General features: G+C 39.7%; 1 protein-coding gene across 2 annotated transcripts; it reads right to left on the bottom strand.

Moving 5' to 3' along the window:
• Positions 1–357: 357 nt before the first annotated feature.
• On the bottom strand, positions 358–4,715 carry LOC149185221 (uncharacterized). Of its 2 annotated transcripts, none has more exons than XM_089417830.1 (5): positions 4,568–4,715; positions 4,323–4,455; positions 959–2,883; positions 743–815; positions 358–483 (listed from the first exon to the last, which is right to left on the bottom strand). In XM_089417830.1, exon 3 carries the CDS (start codon positions 2,876–2,878, stop codon positions 1,004–1,006), a length of 1,875 nt encoding a protein of 624 aa, XP_089273956.1. In that variant the 5' UTR covers positions 2,879–2,883; positions 4,323–4,455; positions 4,568–4,715; the 3' UTR covers positions 358–483; positions 743–815; positions 959–1,003. The 2 variants fall into 2 exon arrangements, with proteins under 2 accessions (XP_089273956.1, XP_089273955.1); XM_089417829.1 differs by having other exon boundaries at positions 743–841; positions 4,568–4,714.
• Positions 4,716–21,489: the final 16,774 nt, after the last annotated feature.

The following is a 21,489-nucleotide window of genomic DNA, read 5'->3' as shown; positions in this document are numbered from 1 at the left end:
TAAAAATGCTTTCAAACGCAGATAAATTGATACCCTTAAAGAATTTAGAAATTTCCCAACTTTAGTAACCAGTACTTATTCCGCGACCAGTAACACATGGGGCAGTATTATTTGCAATTTGCTTAACGAACTTCGTCAAGCTTGAAAGACAATCCATATCTGTTTGGTAATATAACTTTGATGCATCTTGTACATTCAAAAATGCCATGCCCGACAGATGCATTTAAACAAGCTGGCCCTAAATCATTCTGTCTCATGAACACAGGCCCAATATTAGAACAATACTTATGTGGACCTATGCACTGAGAGGCAACCAAAAGCAAGTTGTGGAGACCTGAAACAGAAAATCCCCAAATATATCCTCAAGGTCGAACTCCAGATTAATCCGGCAATCAGGCAATTCTCTTCCTTTCAAACACGTTTATATAATCTGTTCAGAAAATGGGAAATATCATCTTTATGATATCACAGGTCCAGTACATCCTGCGTTAGTCAAAAACAAGTCATGAAAGAAAATTCATCAGTAATCAAACACGTGATGTTGCTAGATTCACATCACAAGAAGCTACAAAACAAAATCATTATGTCAGCCTTCAACTTTCGCACAATATAAAAGCCCACATTCCATCTTATATCTTTGTAATAAGAATTCCTCAATACAATATATAAATTAGATCTTCCAAAATGCAAACCATAACCCAGAGTATGCAGATTTAGATATCGCTATAGATAAATTCCAAACCTGTAATACTCGATATCATTTAGTGCTCTGCTCCATAACTCTGGCATATGCTTTTTAGAGACAGCTTCAAACTCTTAAGCAGCCAAAAACATCACAATGCTGTTGAGAATCAAGATGTCAATTACTTGCTTAGTTAACTCCTTAAAAAATGTCTTTTGACAATGCTCTAAATAGTTTGAAATCATCTATCATGAGACATTAAGATTTGACACTTACAGCTGGACAAAGAATGGTGACTCCAGGATCAGTGGATTGTTAATTTTAAACAACTTTAGAACCACAGTTGGCAACAACGAATTTCCTTTTAGTGCCCCGTTCCTCCATCACAACGGCAACATCTCTAACTCTTTGAAATAGTGCTTCAAGTTCTTTAACACCAAATACCTTGTAATCGAGATCTTTGGTGTATCTTTGTCGATACAGTGTTGAAAAATTTGCCAGCAGAATTGCACAGGCATGGCTTACCAAAAGCTCCTGCAGTTCTCGTTTGAATATTTCTAGGCTCGCTTCTGCTGCATATTCATCAACATTCACATCTCCTTGAAGGCTAGTCTCTCCATCCCCATCTTCTTCATCTTGTTCACTTCCACTTCCATCTTCCGAACCTTCATCTGAATGTGAAGCCAGGTTTACTTCTATGCCATTTGCATTAACGTCATCACGTAGGTCATTACAAGAACCTGAATCTGTGAATTCTATGACTCTTTTTCCCTTGTCTAACTTTCCAGAGTGCTCTTTCTTCCTAATCACATCTCCTGAATCCATGGTAGAAGAGTTCACGTTTATTTTACCTTGTATGAACTTGTTTGATAACTCTCTTAAACACAAAAACTTCTTGTTTCCTTTTCCTTCAATGGTGAAGACATCATGCATCTTTTCTATCAAATTAACTAGCTTATAAGAACCATACTCTACTAAAAATAGAGGTCTGCCAAAGACCTTCTGATATTCAGATGGAACACGTGCAAGAAGCATACTTCCTCCATATCTATTGATAAGGTGTACAAGCTGTCTCTTTAAACCTTGAAAATCACCAGGTTGCACCCAGAAATATGAAGTTTGTCCTGCATTTGTTTCATTAGAAGGCATTCCATGTTGACCAGAATCTGTGACGGATGATGTCTGCATCGGCTTATCAATTGCAGACAATATGGCACTAGCTGTTTGACTCCTTTGCAATGAAGAAGATTTACCTGGATAGGTTACTAAAGTCCTTGAAGCAGGAGCTGGATATTGTGTTGACCATGAATGCATTCCTATAACATTATTGTCATTTCTTATAAAAGAATCAGGGTTATATTCTCCAACCACATGAGAATTTTTTGTCAAACCCATCGACATATGCTTTGGATTTATACAATAAATTTGGTTTGGATTATTTCCAATGTTGTATCCATTCTGGGAGCTCCCTCTATACACAATAGCTTCACCATTTTGCAAATCGGAGTCATCACCTGAAACACAGCCAACACGATAAACAGAGAAATCTGGTGCTCGAGACAAGAAGGATTTTGCCGGAACAAGACCTTCACCTCGAGCCAAACTTGGCCAATCCCACACAAATCGACCAGAATTGCGTAGTGCAGAAGAGACACCCACTCCAGATGGAATAGCAAGAACAACTGTATAACCCCGTTGCCCTAGTTTGTGCAAAGCAGGAGAAAAATCAACATCTCCTGAAATCAAAAAAATGGTAGAGGGAGGATGATTATCAAGAGCAAATAAGAACATATCTACTAAAATGGCTTTATCTGCTGCATCTTTCCTTCCATTGGGAACATCAATGAGGTTGACCCCAGTCTTTTGACAGCCTTCTCTCAGTCTTCGAGGAAAATTATTAAAATCTCCATATGCCGAGAGCAGAGTGACAGCACCGTTAACCATTGGATGCAACCCAAGAGCCATCCTAATATTACCTGCTACATCCTCTGGACGGACTTCCCCAGGAACAGGGCAATTCTCAATATCCCAAAGTATAGCCACAGGGCCTAGCAGTCCCCTAAATTGTTGGTTACCTGCTTGTGCTAAATTTTGATCTAGTACATCCGGAACTTGATATCCAACTGATTGCCCTGGTATAAAATACATATTATTTGAAGGCAAGTTGACAGCCATATTCATTTGTGACAAAGACATTTATCCTGCATGTTGAAATGTAATGCATTAATAAGATTTAAATCATAAAACATAACCAGCAGTTCTACTGTAGCTGAATTCAATCAAAAAACATTCAAAGAATTGCAGTAGTGAAAGATATATACATTCGTAAGCACAGTTTTCAGAACTCAGAAGCAATGAGCTAAAACTTTTATGCAGCCTAGAAGATCTAAATTTATGCTAGACAGAACAATCCTCGAGCAATTAATAATTTACAATATACAATAAAGGGTTCACTCACGAGCAACAGTTTTACACAATGATGGCTGTAGCCAATAAAGAATAATGACGACAATCATGGAAAATATTTTCCTACCTACTAAAAGATATGCCATTTACATTTTAGAAATGTCTTCCACTGGCAAGGTAATGACAGTCCCATTAATGATCCTGATGACTTCATGCAATAGACAGACTCAGAGGACTAGTACATCTAGTTCCTTCCTCTCTTAGTTTCAGCAGTATTTCAACCATGGCTTTATCTTTTAATCGACTCTACTCCACCTCTATGGCTTTCATAATCAAACTATGTAGTTTCATTCACCTTCTAGGGGCTTTTCTTAGAAGACTATAATCTTAATCCCTTTGACCTACTTTAGTCTTTAGTGGAAATTAATGTTAATTTCAATTTCTCAACCTTCCTAACATATATCATATCTGAAGAATATTGATTCAAGTATGGCCGAATTTCATAGAGAAAGAACACTAAACATGATTAAAAAAAAGAAATTAAAAAAAATCATTGCTTAAGACTCTAAAGCATCCATGATTTAGATATTAAAATTTGTGGATTGCATCAGTAACTGATTTTACTTAAATTTAAATATTTATATTCATGTTTATCTGTAGAAGTATTTGAGATATATATCGTCTACAGGAGTCAGGATCTCATCTTTCTTTTTATTTTGGAGGAAAACTGGTTAAAGAAACTCAAAGCTGCTGCGTTATGAGAAAATTATGATAGGTATTTCGATGCCCTCAAAATCACCCATGTCTTGCACCTGGTGTTATCGACTTCCACTCACTAGATTTTGACCCTATCGTAGAATCAAAATTAATATTGAAAATAAAAGGCGATCTTAGTCAGAACCTAATTAGAAATTTGATCGATGCTGTTGGGTTTTCTTGTCACCAAGGCCCTCCAATCTATGTTAGGCAAGTATGTCTAATGATCTCATTTTATGTATTGCATGCAATTTTAAGTTTCAGCATGCGTCTTGCAAATATAATTAGATGAGAACTACTGAAGAAATTATTCCATGACAATTTAGGAATTTTCTTTAAAAAAAATCAGGCTCTTCATAAATAAAGGTTGAAAAATAATAATCTAGGGCATTTTTCTACATGCAATCAATTACCACAATTTCATGACGTTTAGAAGCAAAACAAAATTGATGAAATGGATAAGAATTCCAGAACTTACTGCAGGCAAAGCAATGGAGCTCCTCGCTGAATAATCAGGCAACCAAAACCCTCGCTAAATGATAGCGTGCTCTGAATGCCCTCGACACGCCACCAATATCTTCTGCTACTACCTATAAAAGCGTTGGCATTCACTGCAATCACAGCATCAACATTCGCAATTGTGAGAATTTAACAACAAAAGAGAAATAATCGCGATATAAGCCAGATTTATAAATGGAGAAGCCATTGAATTCCAACGCTCACTCTGCTATCCATGTGAAATATAGCGTCGGCCCTTGAGTTCGAAACCATTTCAATCCGAGCCTAAATTTAAACGTTTGGGACTGTATCTACATATATAGCGGGGACTCAATTTCACATCATTCCTTTTAGGTCTTCCTCTGTCGTAGCAGTGAGACTTTTTGAACTTTATTAAAATGGATTTGATTCGCCACCCACCCTTTTGTTGTGGGGTTCTTTTCCATAAGGTCTAAACTGATTGCCTTTTGGAAGACTATTGCCTATCATGACCCCCACCTTGACCATAATGATTCACTTTATAGGGGCAATAAATTGTACATAAGTGGTTTTTAGATATGAAGTTATTGCTAACTTAAAAAATTGTAGATGTTTATGAGTGTTGTTTTGACTTTTAAGTTTGTATGGGGTATATGAAAGTAGTGGTAAAATGGGGTTATTGATAACTTAAAAAATTGTAGATGTTTATGAGTGTTGTTTTGACTTTTGACTTTGTAAGAAAGTAGTTAAAATGTATATGAAAGTAGTGGTAAGATGTGTAAATTTTGTATTGTGTTTTTTATTAAATTTTTTCAAATGATATATTAATTATTAAAATAAAATATTGTTTAAAAGAGTTGAATTTAATGGTGAGAATGAAAAGTTTCTTCCTATTGATTAAGGGTTAATTCTTGTGAGGACTAGTTTAACCTTTTAAGGTTGTCATAGAGGCGTCTAGAGATAGTGGTCAAATGTGTCAAGTTTGTGTTTCGCTCTTCATATACATGTAAATAGATCAAACGCCATGTATTTATTATCCATAAGTCTTGATAATAAATACTAAATTTTTATTTTTTTTAGATTAAAGTTCAATTCCAATAAGCACCAATTTAACCCCTTAACTTGGTTTTCATTGGGGATGTTGATTTTTGAGTAGCTTGGGAGGTACTCCAAGCCCTAGGGTTCAGGGTTTGGAGGGTGGAGCACCACAAGAGTCACTTGTGAGCTTGGAACCCAAGGTTGGAGTTTTGCACCCATTGTGATTTGGGTCAAAACCATGAGACATTTGAGCATGAGAAAATTTGAGGTGATAAAGGATGGCATGGCGAATCCAACGCTTTGAAAATCACTCAAATTGGAGCTCTAGAAATTAAGATATGAATTTTTGAATGTCATTATTGGGTTTTGCACATGTATGGTCAAGTCGACATAATGATTAAAAGGCTAATGACAATTATACAAGCCCATGTGGATGTCCAAATGAAGCCCTCATTAAATGGTATATATATGAGGTGTGTGTGAGATCATTTCATACATCCAAGTGAAAACAAAGTCAAGGATTCATCTCTGAAATTGAGTCGCAAGTCAAGGAGCAAAACAATAAGGAAGGAAGGAGTTGTTTGGGTAAACTCATGGTTGTTTTGTCCCTGCAGTGAAGGTTGAGTACACTTGGGAGTAGGCCGAGTGGGTTAAGAGGAGTATTGGGAAGTGAATGTGCATGTTTGAGCTGCTTTTTCTACAAGTATAGGGCTGCAGGTTGTTCTAAAGCAATAACAAGAATTCAACTGTTGTTTGAGGAGGTTGAGAGGTGGAAAAACCTCATATGAGCAAGTCGCAGTCAAGGGTTGATACAACATAGCATTTGGGACTATCTTTAGAGAATAATGCAAGAGATTGCAGCTTGTTTGGGACTGTGGAAAAGCCCTGACCAGAACTGTTATCTCAAAGATAGAATGCACAAAACCTATGGTCAAGAAAGGGTATGATTAGTCCCCTCTTGTTGACAGTGTTTTCTATGTGGATGACAAATTTAGGAGCAGCCTATGAGTGCCATGTGTTGAGGTTGACTTGGGCAGTTGGAGACCTCAACTAGGAGCAGATATTGCAATGATTGGATTGGGTACCATTGGACTGGTGGAGGGCAACGTGTTGGCTACCCAAAGTAGCGTGTGACTAGCAGTCATAAAGAGAGTTTGACCATTGAAGTTTGGGTGAAGTTGTTGAGCCTATGTGTAGCTCTTTGATGGACGAAAGAGGCTACCAGAAGACATATTAGAGCTAAGGTATTGGCCAGCCTGGAGAGTAGATTGTGAAAATTCCTCAACCGGAATTCCTACAGCAACAACTGATGATATTTCTCCTACTTGTTAGATTTACATGAACAAGTTATTTGCAGTTTCCTACGGAAAATATTGAAATACATACACTGCAGTCTTCACTTAATTAATTTATATGCGGAAACAAGAGACTGAGCAAGAAAGAAAATACAACACAATAACACCGTTATTTTTGGACAAATGCCCTCGGTAAAAACCCAATGCGGGAAAATCGATGCAACAAATCTGAGGGTTTATTATTATTAAGTAGTAGAAAATTCTAAATACATCTCTGAATAACTCAAGGGTTATTCAGTTACAAAGAGAAATATTGGCAGAAATATTTATGAGATTACCTCACACAATCACTGAGAAAAATCTTGATTGATCCAGTCACTGGATGAGGTGCTCTAGCAGGCCCTAAGTTGCCTCTGCGCAGTCCTCACACAGTCCCTGCATCAACTCCTCTAGGCATTGCGTCACCCAGCCAGTTGATCAATTTGTTGCCCAAAGTCACTACTCTCAGTCTCCCGGTCTCACATCCTGGCTCTCGACTTCTGAAATTGACTCTGCTGTAAAATTTCGGACTCTCTCTCACCCTCTACGCTGACTCAGCGTGGCCCTGCGTCAGCCTCTGCGTGAGAGATGTTGGATCCCTCTCTGACTCTCTCTGTTGATGATTCTCCGGCTGACAAAATATCTCTCTTTCTGGGTGTTATCTCTACCCCTCAACTGCAAGAAATCTACTTGATCAAAATTTCTTCCTGAGAACTTCTCACTTCAGAAATTCGATGTCTTGATCTCTCGGTGTGTTTTCCAAATGACCCTCAAGCTCCCTTAAATAATATTCTTGTTGACATTCAACAACCTAGATTAAAAGCTAATTAATGGCTAAGATCATTTTATCTTGATCGTTGTCTTCTTCTAGAAGTTACACCCACAATTAGATTAATACCCATTAATATTTTTAATTTCCTAAGTTTAGACTTAGGGGCCCATTAAAAAATATTAATTATTTTAATAAATTGTTTATGGGTGGAATTTCCCAAAATGCTTTATGGGTTCTTTGGAATACATGTGCCCAAGCCTCCCTGCAAAATTTTAGGCCTAGAGCACATTCGATGCTACCCCAAATCAACAGCCCCTCTTAGCGAGGAATGTTCTCTAGCAATATATGTTGTTGCATACTGCTCTGACTCTGAAGCATCGTCCTCTACGTTGCAGATGTCTGACATGTTGTCCGCCAACTATTGCACAACTGTTGCAACTGTATTATTGTTAACACTGCCACTCCCAACACAACATCTGTATTACAGCTCCCTCTCAAGTGTTGCATTTGTGTTGCTGCTAACACTGCCACTGCCAACTGTTACTGCACTGCAAATTGTTGCTGCTACTCCATCAACAATAGAAAAACATCCAAAATTATTGAGCTAACTGTGTTCAGTATGGTACCACATGAATGTTGGAACTTGACTTCTGCTAGTCTTTGCACTAACTCTCTAAATATATTGCGTTGTTGTTGACCTTTGCTTTGTGCCATCTGCACTGCTTCCAACTCTGCTTTGCATTGTTCAGTCTCTAGTGCTCCTCGCCATTGCAATTGTCTCTCTAACACTCTTTGGCACCATCCGACAGTATCCCATCCTGCTACCTCTAATCTGGGCTCCTATAGCAAGGAATTGATCCAAGAGGTGGGTTCCTCAAGGAACCTGCCCATATGTAGCTCTTTCGAACTACAGCTCCAAATCATCCCACCTCCCTCCTAGAGGTATCTCAGCTGTCATGGCGAACTCCTCCTCTTCGATCTTCGCGGGTGTAACCTTCGGATCGTGTTTCTCATCCTTGTCCTTCTTCCTGAGAGGACATCGAGTAGCGTAGTGACCCATCTCACCACACCTAAAACACTTGATCTTCGAGACGTCCTTATTACGTCTCCACTACTCTTGTTGTCCCTTCGATGCAAGGGATGCATTATCATCCTCCTCCTTGGGCTTCGACCCATTGTTGCTACTTCCGTCAATTTTAACCTTGACTAAGTCTCTCCTCAGCTCCTCTTGTTTTAGAGCTGCCCACATCTCATCCCAATTCGACAAAGTTGCTTTGTCGAGGATACTCTGGACAAATACTTGCCACTCATCTGAGACAGAATTGAGGGCCAGTCTAACCAACTCTGAATCTTGAGGTGTATGCCCCACAACAAACAATTCATCACGGGTCTCCTGAAGCTTCATGAGGAATGGATCCACACGGTCCCCCTTCTGCATCTGAGCAGATCTTAGGTTCTATTCAAGGTACATCTTTTGTTGCTCAGAAGATCCATGATATAACGTAAACAAAGCATCCCTCATCTCCTTAGCAACCCCTCTGTTAGCGATGTGACAGACCACATGATCCTTCACTCCATCGAGGATCATTCTTTTTTCCTTCGTCATCTCGACCTTATATTTCATCAACAGATCTACATCTGCAGGAATAGCTACCACGTTATCGATGTATGTCTTGAGGGCATGCTCATCTAGAAGGAACGACATTCTTGCCTTCCAGATGACGTAGTTGGATGCCCCATCCAACCTGTCTTGATCCCTCAAGCCACTGGTTTTCATTTCTGCCACAAATGTCGAAAATCTCCTCTCTCCTCTGCTTTGTTTCTAGGCTAGCTTACGCACTCCTTGTTGGAGCTAGTAAAATTGTTGCCCCTGCTACTGCTTAGCTCTAGAAAATTCAAATTCCTTGGCTAGGAATTCTATGAGGAAGAAATTCCCTTTGTCGTGCTTCTTCTCTTTCGTATGACGATCTTCTGCCCAGCAAACTGCCTGCAGAAAAATTTGCGTCCCACCGGCTCTCCTCACGTTGAGGTTTCAGCGTTGCTCCCTCTGCCTCAACAAAAATTCAAACTGGAAGTCCTTCTCTCTATTGACTCACTGGAAAAGAGATTGCCTCGAACTTTCAGCCCTCTGACTAAGAATTGCACAAACCCTCTGGGGTTTCGAACTGCTGCCTCCTGCATCTTTTTTGAACTCCCTCTTCTGCTCAGCGCTGGATCTACCAACTCTTCTCTTCTTGCTTCACCTGCAGCTCTGATACCATGTGAAAAATCATTAACTAGAATTCCTACTGTAGCAACTAATGATATTTCTCCTACTTGTTAGATTTACATGAATAAGTTATTTGCAGTTTCCTACGAAAAATATTGAAATACATACATTGCAGCCTTCACTTAATTAATTTATATGCAGAAACAAGAGACTGAGCAAGAAAGAAAATACAACACAATAACACGTTATTTTTTAACAAATGTCCCCAAAAAAACCCAATGCAGGAAAACCAGTGCAACAGATCTGAGGGTTTATTATTATTAAGCAGTAGCAAATTTTGTGTTGTGGCTAAATCTTGCACCTGCAACACAAGTACATCAAGAGGCAAAGAAAGCTCCATAGAGACAGTTTATGGGTTGATTGTAGACTAGTGCCTAGGACCTCTTAAATAGAGGAGTGCTTGTAAGATGGTATGAGAGGGGTTTGCAACACTCCAATTGTCACGAAATGAAGATGGTGGTAAGAGGGTTTGGTTCAATATGCCTTTAATGAGGGAGATTCAAGCCAACTCATGAATCCAAATGTTGGGGGTATATGGAGCAATCTCAAAGAGAAATGGTTTCTTCTTCTGGTGGCCTACACATGGAAATGAGACAGCTTGAACTAAAGTTGAAGTGGTGAAGGATAGGGGGAGGAGAAGGAGGAAATCAGGTGTAGAGGGTTGTAATAAACAGAGTCCTTAGCCACTGTATTTTAGCAGAAACATGAGAGAGTAAGAAGGTGGAATGACAACAATAGGGGGAGTTTATGTAAAGCTTTAGGATTGCATAGTAGTGGGTATCAATCTCCGTTCAATAGTTGAGGTAAGTTTGAGCCACCACAGGTACTGTAAGCTACTCATAGACACGAGTAAATCCGAAGGATGACAGGTATTGCATGAATAAAGATAACAGAAGTAATTATGTGGTCTCGCACAGGTACTCTCTTCTATTTAGAAATTAAAACAAATCCATTTATCATCCAGAAACATAATAGTTGCCTTAACATTATTTTAAGGAAGAAATACAAAATTGGAAAGAGGTTACAAAAGGGAAAACTTACTGCACATTAACATGTTTGGAATCAATCAGGAAAATATCATTTATCTTAGAGAAGCCAATAACCAGTCCATACATTCGGCAATGATATTAGTGAAATCCCATGAATACAATAAATTGAACCAAAATGGCATCACAGAATTCAACCCTCGTGAGTCAGAATATCTTGAACTAGCCCAGAACCAACACCTAATCTTGCATCTGCCTATTTATAGGAAGAAGGGGAAGGTTTTACAATCATGACACAGTAGAAAATATCCCTAGGTCGAGTCTCAGCTGTCAGATCAGCTAGCTGTCGCGAGCAGGGTGAATCGTTGTTGCCCCGAAAAAGATTACAACGGGATGCCATCCCTTTCTTGAAGAAATAAAACATTAATACATAGAGAAAGAAGATAGAGAGAGGAAGGAAAAGGTGTCCCTTTGTCATTTCAGTGGAGGCCTCTTGTCAAGCCACGTCCCTACTATCATAGACTCATTTCTCCGATTTGAGGCAGTTCATTTATACATCAACTAACTTAAGTCAATTTTGCCATTAAAATGCCTTTAGTGCCAACTTATAGAAGTGTATTGCAGGTTGTATCTACATATATCTTTCCATACTCCTCATTAAACGCCTAGCTACCGACCCATCAATCTTTCAAAACTCTTTGTACAGTGCTATCAGTGCATCACGACGCGGGATTTTAATTCATTTAAAATAGTCGAATATGTGGGCATTTAATTAACTCTTAGGCCCCCTTTATTATAGCCCCTTTTATGAATTTCCTCATAGGGCCACAGGATGAGACTGGGGGCTCATCTTAAAAGCGCTTAAGGCCTTGACTTGCTATGCGAGGGCATTTTTCTTTATAACGCATAAGTCCCTCATCGACCGATTTCCCAGACCTGAAATCTTTGTAAATCGCAGCTTATGAAATATCGCATCCGGGGCCCTTCCTTGTCGCATTGCAATCGTCGATAAGCGCGAAACAAGAATCTTCGATAACCGATAACTTGCTGACGTCATCACCGCCACGTGTCACCCTCTTAGTGGTGCCATGTGGCACTCGGAAACAACCCCATTGGACCCCTGGAAACGCCAAAAACGAGTGACATGTGTCCACCACCACATCATCATCCGTACTTGCCACGTCATTGCTGGCATCATCCACCACATCAGCTCTAAGGACCAATCAGAAGCCGCCATGTGGCCCCTTGGAGGAGAGAGAAGGAGCAGCCTGGACCTTGGTTTGGTGGTCTTTTCCTTTGTAAATTGGAATTGGCCCCTTTCTGGAACTTTAGTGCTATATCGCAAATCGACCCCCTTTCCTGTTTCAAGACTTAAACGATCGCAATCACTAATAAACTGTTCTGCCTAGACCTAGGACCCCATCGATATGCGAAAATGTGATATATGCGATGTGCCTAGACCTGCAAACGTCGATATGTGATTACGACGAGCTGTCCCAAGTACCGATTGCGACTTTTCTTCAACACTTAGCCATTTTTTTGGGTTTTCTGAGCTTTCTAAAGGGATTCTTCAACAAGCCCTAACTTCTAATCTAGGGACCCCTTTTTGGACTTCTATATACCACCAGAAAGCTATTTCCAAGCACAACACATTGGAGAGGGTCTGGTTTGGCTTTGAAAACTTCTATGACTCAAAATTTGGCATCAAACATCACTGCTATTTGGCTTTTGAAGCCACTGGTGACTGAAAAGGCAGTGAGTGACAACATTCTGAATACATCTTTGAATACCTCAAGGATTATTCAATTACAAAGAGAATTACTGGTAGAAATATTTGTGAGATTACCTCACACAATCACTGATAAAAATCCCAGCTGATCTGGTCACTGGATGAGGTGCCTTTGGCAGGCCCTGCGCTGCCTATGTGCAGTCCTCATGCAATCCCTGCATCAATCCCTCTAGGCACTGCATCACCCAGCCAGATGATCAATTTTCTACCCCAAGTCACTGCTCTTAGCCTCCTGTTCTCTCACCTCGGCTCCTGGCTTCTGAAACTGACTCCGCTGCAAAATTTCAGACTCTCTCTCACCCTCTATGCTGCCTCTACATGGACTTGCATTAGCCTTTGCATGAGAGTTGTTAGGTCACTCTCTGCCTCTCTCTACTGATGATTCTCTGGCTGAGAAAATTTCTCTCTTTCCAGGTGATATCTCTACCCCTCAATTGCAAGAGATATACTCGATCATAATTTCCTCCTAAGAACTTCTCACTTCAAAAATTTGATCTCTTGATCTCTTGGTGTGTTTTCCAAATGACCCTCAAGCTCCCTTAAATAATCTTCTCGTTGACATTCAATGGCCCAGATTAAAATATAATTAATGGCTAAGATCACTTTAGCTTGATCCTCGTCTTCTTCTATAAGTTACAACCACAATTAGATTAATACCCATTAATATTTTTAATTTCCTGAGTTTAGACTTAGGGACCCATAAAAAAATATTAATTATTTTAATAAAATTGTTTCTGTGTGGAGTTTTCCAAAACGCTTTCTGGGTTCTTTGGAGTACATGTTCCCAAACCTTCATAAAAAATTTGAGGCCTAGAGCACATCTGATGGTACCCCAATCAACACATATCGGATTAGACCATGTTCATTGTAGCACAAGTGACTTGCAGCAGTGATAGTGGCAGCCCTCCTGGAGATTCTATGTGTTTTCCTTTGATGGATTAAGGGGAAACTAGATAGAATAAGGAATCGAAGGACCGACAGGACAAGATACAACATAGAGACTGCTACGAGATTGTCATTGTATCTTATATCCCTTTTAATGGATCCCTAGACTGTTGTATTACTAAGTTGGTTTATTATAACGAAGATTGGGTTGTTGTACATATTTGTACAATATTTTGTAAGAAGTTTTCTATACTTGTGCATGTGTGATTTACTGCTTTACATTATTCCACTATGGAGATTAGTTTTGTTGAGATTCTTGGTTTGGTAGCATCAAAGATTCTAAGATTTTATCCTAGACCCAAGATCGTGGAAATTAAACATGGTATCAGAGTGTGTCTGGGCTACCTTAGAAGACAATGAATCATTAGAGTGCACAACGAAATTACAGATTAAGAGGGAATTAGTCACATTTTAGGTGAAGGGCTCACTACGATGTCAAAGTTGCAGGTTTGTCTCTAGTACGAGGACAGGTTGGAGGGGTTGTCCAACTATAGTCCATGGAAGGAAAGGATCAAGTTGGTCTTGCAGGTCAACATGATTTAGGAGTTTTCCAAGAAAGCCATCAAGAAGCCAATTGACCCAAATGAGATGAAGTATACGGAGATTTAGATATGAGGGCGAGATTGATCATCCTTGATGGTGCGAAGGATCCCCTAATACCTCATTTTTCTGGGAAGAACATTGCACATGAGATGTGGATGACTTTCAGAATTTGTTCTAGAATAAGAACGAGAATCGGGTACTGGTATTGGAGGATAAGTTGAAGTCCACCAAGATGATACAGGGTGAAGGATTGACTTCATATATGGCGAGATTATCTCAGGTCAAAGATGACCTTGTTTTCATCATTGTGACTCTTTCAGATTCTGATATGGTGAGGATTGCTTTGAAGGGGTCCACCGAGGAATGGAAGCCCTTCATCAAAGGGATCATTGCCAGACTGGAATAGGTTGTGGGATAACTTCATTCAAGAAGAGTTGCAATATGAGGATCTTCATCCGAAGAAGAGGGCTTCAGGTGATAACATGGCACTCACAGCACGAACGAAGGGTAAGCAGAACAAGGACTTGAGTAAAGTCAAGTGTTTCAACTATGGCGAGATGGGTCATTTTTTGTCGAGATGTCCAATGAAGAAGAAGGGAGATGACAAGAAGAAGAAAGGGAAGCAGTTTGTCGGTGTTGCCACTTTTGCTGAGATAGATGCTCACACTAGGAGGTTAGAGGAGGAGGAATTTGTTATGATCTCTCATTTCTCGCAGGGTGTTATTGATGAGGATGGATGGTACATGGACAATGGTGTGTTGAAACATATGACATGGTCACAAGAGGTTTTTCAATATTTTAGCTGAATGGGACTCGAAGTTGCACATGGTGTTAGGCGACAAGAGTCAGAAGGAGATCCGAGGATTGGGAATTGTGCCATTCAAGATGGAGAGAGGACACGTGATGCAGGTCCAGGACATACTGTGTGTACCAAGACTTAGATATAGCATGATATTTGTCTTGATGATCGAGAAGAAGTGGTTTGAGGTCTTGTTCCAGGATGGGAAGGCAAGACTTAGGCCCAGAGGCTCTAACTTTGCAGGTATTGTGCTTGGAGTTAGAGAGTATGGTTTATACAGACTGACGAGAAAGCTTATGGATCATGGGAACAAGAAGAAGGAGGACTAGGTTCAGGTTCCAAAGAAGTAGATGCATGTGTAGGCTTCAGAGGGGTAGGTACAGATTCCAGAGAAGAAGGTCCAGGTTCTAAAGGCTCAAAGGGAGTTAAGTTCTAGCAAGAACTTACAGGTTCATAGGGAGACTTTGCAGCCCAAGAAAAGCACATGGTAAGTGGGGAGCAAGGGTGCTTCCACATATACCAATAAGGAATCATGGAGTGATTGGAAAGTGATACAGGGGAAGAAGAAGAAGCAGGATGCTTCCAATGATAGCAACACTTCCAAGAGAGGTGTAGTTCATGCTACAGGGATTGCTGCAGTGGTGAGCACCAAGAGTTGGGTGAGTGTTGTGAGTAGTGATGTAACACCCTCCTCCCAAATCTACCCAAGTAACCGGCCAACCGGGGTAAACATGTGACACGAAGTTATTGTGATATGATTCGACCGCCTAAGTCACGCTAAGGAAGTGGAATCGATGGAAACACACCATATAAACCTTCAACATCAGTAATAGGACTCTTGAGAACCATCCCAACCTTTTGGTTAACCAACCCCTTAGTCCTACTGAGGTGTTAAACCTCTTGACCTTTAGATGTTCCCATGTTATGGGCATGCCAACGTCCAGAGAGCTTCGTACACTCCCACAACCCTACATGTCTGGTCCAGGGACTATTTCTAGCATACTTGTGCCAGAGTCCAGGCAATTTAAGGCACTTTTCAAGCCTAGAATTCCGACCACTGCCCATAACTTGTTGTAACTTCCAGAATCCATTAAACACGTGATTTCAAGACTAATAAACCAAAAACTAACATGAGGACTAGGCATGACCATCCCAAACCAGGACTAACATTTTGTCAAACACTTGGGATCAATGCAATCTATAGTTTTAAATAACATATCTAATCATGAGGGTCTCATACTTATCTGGGATTCGTTGTGAGGCATTGTTTCCTTATCACTTTAGCTGTAGTTTCATCCATTGGGTCATAGATACATTGTTAATTCATATACAAGTAAAAACATGATGGGAGCCATACATGGACATTATCATAATACATATTCATAACCAACATAATAGCAACAAAAATACCAAGGACATCACAACCATATAATCCACATATAAACCAGTATAGTACTCATAGAAATACAAGGAGAAATATCCTCATATTGATGATGAAAAATCCAAACCCAGGATGGGACTTCCACATTCCACCCGATCGTAGAATGGCTAAGTCAAATCTCTCTTCAGTCATTCACCCCCACGCCATATTCCAAGCATGAATGTGGGGTCTCATAGAACACATCAATCCAAAACCATCTAGGGCTTCTAGAGGTCATCCACCTCAACCCATCAAACATTGATTCCACCTCACGGTCGGACATCACAAAACCATAATCATATTGGTATCTACCCAAGCCTTCAATGGCTCCAGAGTGTTTGTTCCAACCAATGCTTCTAGGACTAGTAACTCAACCCATAACTGTTGTCAGGCTTCCAGAGCATTTGTCCAACCAGGGCTTCTAGGAATAGTAACTCAACCCACCAAGGTCTTCTAGAGAGTTTTTCCAGCTAAGGCTTCTAGAACGTTTGTATAACCAGGGTTTCCAAGAACTAATAACTCAACCCAAGCTAAAGGAAACATGAGAACCAACCAAAACAAAACAAGGAAATAAAACCACAATCTCCATGGCTATCCAGGAAATTGCAAGGCTAGGCAATCCATTGTCAATCTAGGCAATCCTCCATGCCAGTGATATATCATGACCAATAATCCACATGCATATGCCATGCATGCCAAAACTAGTGAGGAAAACATACATGCAACTCGGTACCTGCAAGCCAAATCCGTTGTAGTTGCTGATCCCGATGTTCTCTTGCGCTTTCCTGCTCTTCCTTTGCCTTCTTGCTCCAAAATTCTAAGTATGCCACACTCTCCAATAGTGCTCTAAGAAAACTCCAAGTGTCCAAGAGTATGAAAGAGAGAGAGAATAGAAGAGAGCTCCACCAAAGCTTTTCAAAATCTTACCAACTGATCCTCAGAAGCCTTTTTATCAATGAGGCCTCTATTTTCTTCATTTTCCATCATTTTCCTCCTCACATGCAACTTGTGACCTTTCACCTTCCTTTCCTCCTAATGTCCTTTATTTTCGTAAATAATTGTGCCAAAAATTCCATTTTGCCTTTCTAAAGCCTTTGTCATTGCCTTTGCCAATTTCCTTAGCCATAATAAACCGAATGAACACCCACTAGGATGTTTTTCCCAACATTTAGCTTGGAATAAGTGTCCCATAAACCATGGTATTATATATTTTTACATGGATTTTTAACCAGGTTTGTTACAGAACCCTCCCCCTTGGGGGAACACCATCCTTAGTGTTCAATGATACCTAGAACCAACAAGACTCCTGAAAACAAAACATTCTGCCCATGGAGCTTTATAACACAACTCATTGCAGTATTTACAATGACCATATGCTAAAACATGAAAAACATATTGTTTATTGGAGCTTTATAACATAGCTCATTACGATATTTACAATAATAACCACATGTACACACATACATGTTTTCTTCACCCAACAAATAATCATATTGTTTATGGAGCTTTATAAATCTAGCTTGATACAATATTTACAATAATACACACATATACACATATGCACATTTTCTCAATTGACAAATAAAATAATACAAAGCCTGCATCCACAACAAGGGAATCCAAAGGCTCACACCTCCACCTCAAAGTGATACCAGGATTCACCTCTTTCCTAGGAAGTCCTGAATCTGCTGCCAAAGTCAAATCTGCATCCAGTCTCCAACACTACAATCCTGCACCACTTTTCCTCTCAGTGAACAATTACCGACTCATTGTTCCAGGGCACACTCCCAAAAGTGCATCTGATTCCATCTGGCAATGCTAATGACCAAAAAAAATCCATTCCCGATCTTCCCTTCCCTGCTACACAGACCCTTGGGAAATCCAGTCACCCCCTTCCATGCAGTCACACACCTTCCAAGTTCTGTTGGCACCCCCATCCCGAGCAGTCCATCCCTTGGCAATGCTTCCTCATATTGAAAGATACAAAAAACAAGGCATATCCCTACCTCAAAACCATCATACCGGTCATATCATGCTCATGGAAATCAATGGACACTATTGGGTACTAGTGTCCCACAATGGCCCTGCTCCTGAATACTTTACCAGCATACTGTTGCATTTTCCAATTCCTTTTGTTGTTGCAAATTCTTGCAGTCAATTTCAACCACCCAACTAAGCATGTTCATGCATTCCTGTACCAAGCACATAATTTCCATTATATTTAAAATAAATTGAAATAAATTCACATCATACCTCATTGGTAGCTCGTCAATAAGGTACACTTGCAATCATGTTTACTTCTTGTCACAACAAGTCAAACTAGCATCTTTGACCAAATCAACATGTATAAAAATATCACATCAGGTTAGCTCAAAACACAACCATCATAGATCAAAATCATGAATCACATGCAATCATCATAAACTAGAATCATAGATCACATGTAATCAACATAGACCATAATCATAAATCACATGCATAATAAAATTGAAATAAAATGTTGATACTTATTCTTTAATCAATCCTTAGCTTCTACCTTTGTCTTTATTCCATATGCACTATGGATCGGTTGCCACACCCGACAAACACCCAGTGCCTTCTCCTCACATAATGTGCATCACACACATACAACACCATGCAATACATGCATCTACACTTGACACAAAACACATATACCTACACCCAGTGTACAACACAACACAATACATGTGCCTACACCCGGTGTAGACCACCACACAATACATACACCTACACCCAGTGTACAACACAACACATATGTACACCTACACCCGATGTACAACACAACACATATGTACACCTACACCCGATGTACAACACAATACATCCATCTATACCCGATGTACAATGCCACACAATACATGTACCTACACCTGGCGTACAACACAATACATCTATACCTGATGTACAACACCACACAATAACATATGTACACAGAGTACAACATAACGAATAGATATGTCACGATACCGTGACTACACAATGCACATACATAGTACCGCACGCTTGCAACATAGCATGTACGACATGCATACAATACCATATGTACACCAGTACCATATATACAACATGTACACAGTACCACCTGTATAAAGCACCACCTGCACATCATCACATTACATGACACCACCTGCACAATGTGTACATAATGCCACATGTACATTGTACCACCTGTACAATGTGTACACAATACCACATGTACACAGTACCAAATGCACGACATGCACATGTACACAACATCACATGCACGCCATGTACACAACACCATATGTACAACATGAACATGGCACCACATGTTCACATCACCACTTGTACAATCATGCACACAACACCATATGTACATATCACCATAGGTACAATATGTGCACAAAACCATATGTACATAGCACTACATATACAACATGTACATAACACCCCATGTACACAACATTGCATATCCAACATGAACACAATACCATATGCACACAACACCACATATCCATCATGTACATAGCACCATCTATACCCAACATTGCATATGAAATATTCGCACAACACTATCTGTACCACCCTGTACATAACATTACATAAACATGTATAGACACTATATATGCACAACACTGCATGCACATAACATCACAGATGCAACATGTACAACATATACAACATATGCACAACAATAGTACCACACATCCAAAACCACACTGTCTCTACCAAGCAACCTTGCTTCCAGTGTCTTATCCATGCTTGTCCCAACATGCTACAGACCACACTGCTTTCATTTCACTGATGTATCCTTCGGTATAGCTTGTCCATAACATAGACATAATATAATCACATAATATCAACTCATGACCACATGATACCGACCTCATAGATTTGTCAGGGCTACTCCTCCCAATTGATTCCTCATAAGGCCAGGAACCTCTTCATGCCATTCACCCGAATAAGCAATCATATCTCCACAAAAACGATCCCTGGTGACCCTGTCAGACAATGATATGCATACATACACACACATATATATAAACATCAACATACAATAATAATGGTCTAGTCAGTCAACGACATACATACATACATATGTACATGTAAACATTAACATAAAATAATCATGACCCATGATCACCCTGTCAGACATGACATACATACATACGTACATGTATACACATATATACATCAACATAACCATGATCACAATGTAATTACGATATATCATAAGGTCAAGGTTAAAAGAACTCCCTTTATGTGTGCAACACATGTGCCACATCGAGAACCACAGTTCCCAACATAGCCAAGGCATATGAGGCCTCAAATCCATTTACTTCAGCTTTCCTGTTACCTTTCCCATGACTATCCTGCCATCATCCATTTACACTAATGGACCCAACCAGTCCAACAGGTTGTCATACTCTTGCCTTCAACTGCCCTTATACATGCACCGAGTTTCATCCAGGTCTTACCTTACTTGTTGGGTACCACACAAATCTCCCAAGCTCCATTAACTTCCTCCTTCCCAACCAATTCCCAAAACTCAAAACATAAAAGGCAAGGCAAGAAACAAACAAGAAAAAAAACCATGAAAACCAATAGCAATACGACATCACAAACAAAGTGGCAAGGCCTTTCACTAGAAATAAACAAAGCTGCAAATCAAGTTCAAACAAAGCACAAAGAATCAAAATCACAAGACTCTCAATAGACATCATGACTCAATCCCCATGCTTGCCAATGCTTCCAAGGGAAAGCTCAACCTCAGCCTTCTTTAAGATTTCATGGCAACCTCTCTTTGCCATGCAATCCCTTGCATCATATTTCCATAAACACATAATTGTTAATGCATAAATAATCATAACAATACACCAGTTACCTTACCTTCTTGTGCCAAGCACATTTCTTGCAACTAAAAAAATCCACGCCATCTCTCAAGGGACTCCAATCCTTTGACAGATCTAGCTATAACTAGACACCAGTTGTTATACCTGTCAAATACATGTACATGAATATAGCACATACCCACATAATGTCAGACGAAATCAAGTTTAAGAAGACTTCCTTTATGTAAAGCACTCATCAGTTTAGAATTAGGGTTTCCAAACATAGCCAAAGGAATTCTTTCCTAATTCCTTTCTTTCACCTTTTTACCTTGTTGCAATTAAGGATTACTATGTACTATCACATCACCCAACTGTTAGTTATAAACACATCAATTTTTACCTTTTCATGCTAATACCAAGCATGTTTCCTGCAACTGTTCACACATGTCGATCACATAT

This window comes from Pinus tabuliformis, chromosome 3_2, assembly GCF_031772625.1.
Source record: "Pinus tabuliformis cultivar Carrire ecotype Pingquan chromosome 3_2, CPIR1, whole genome shotgun sequence".
Classification (NCBI taxonomy): Eukaryota; Viridiplantae; Streptophyta; class Pinopsida; order Pinales; family Pinaceae; genus Pinus; species Pinus tabuliformis.
This window is presented reverse-complemented; position numbering and strand designations above follow the sequence as displayed.

What these genes read in the sequence shown, in the direction of transcription:
- LOC149185221 (XM_089417830.1), bottom strand. Translation starts at nt 2,878, where the DNA reads ATGTCTTTGTCACAAATGAATATGGCTGTCAACTTGCCTTCAAATAAT.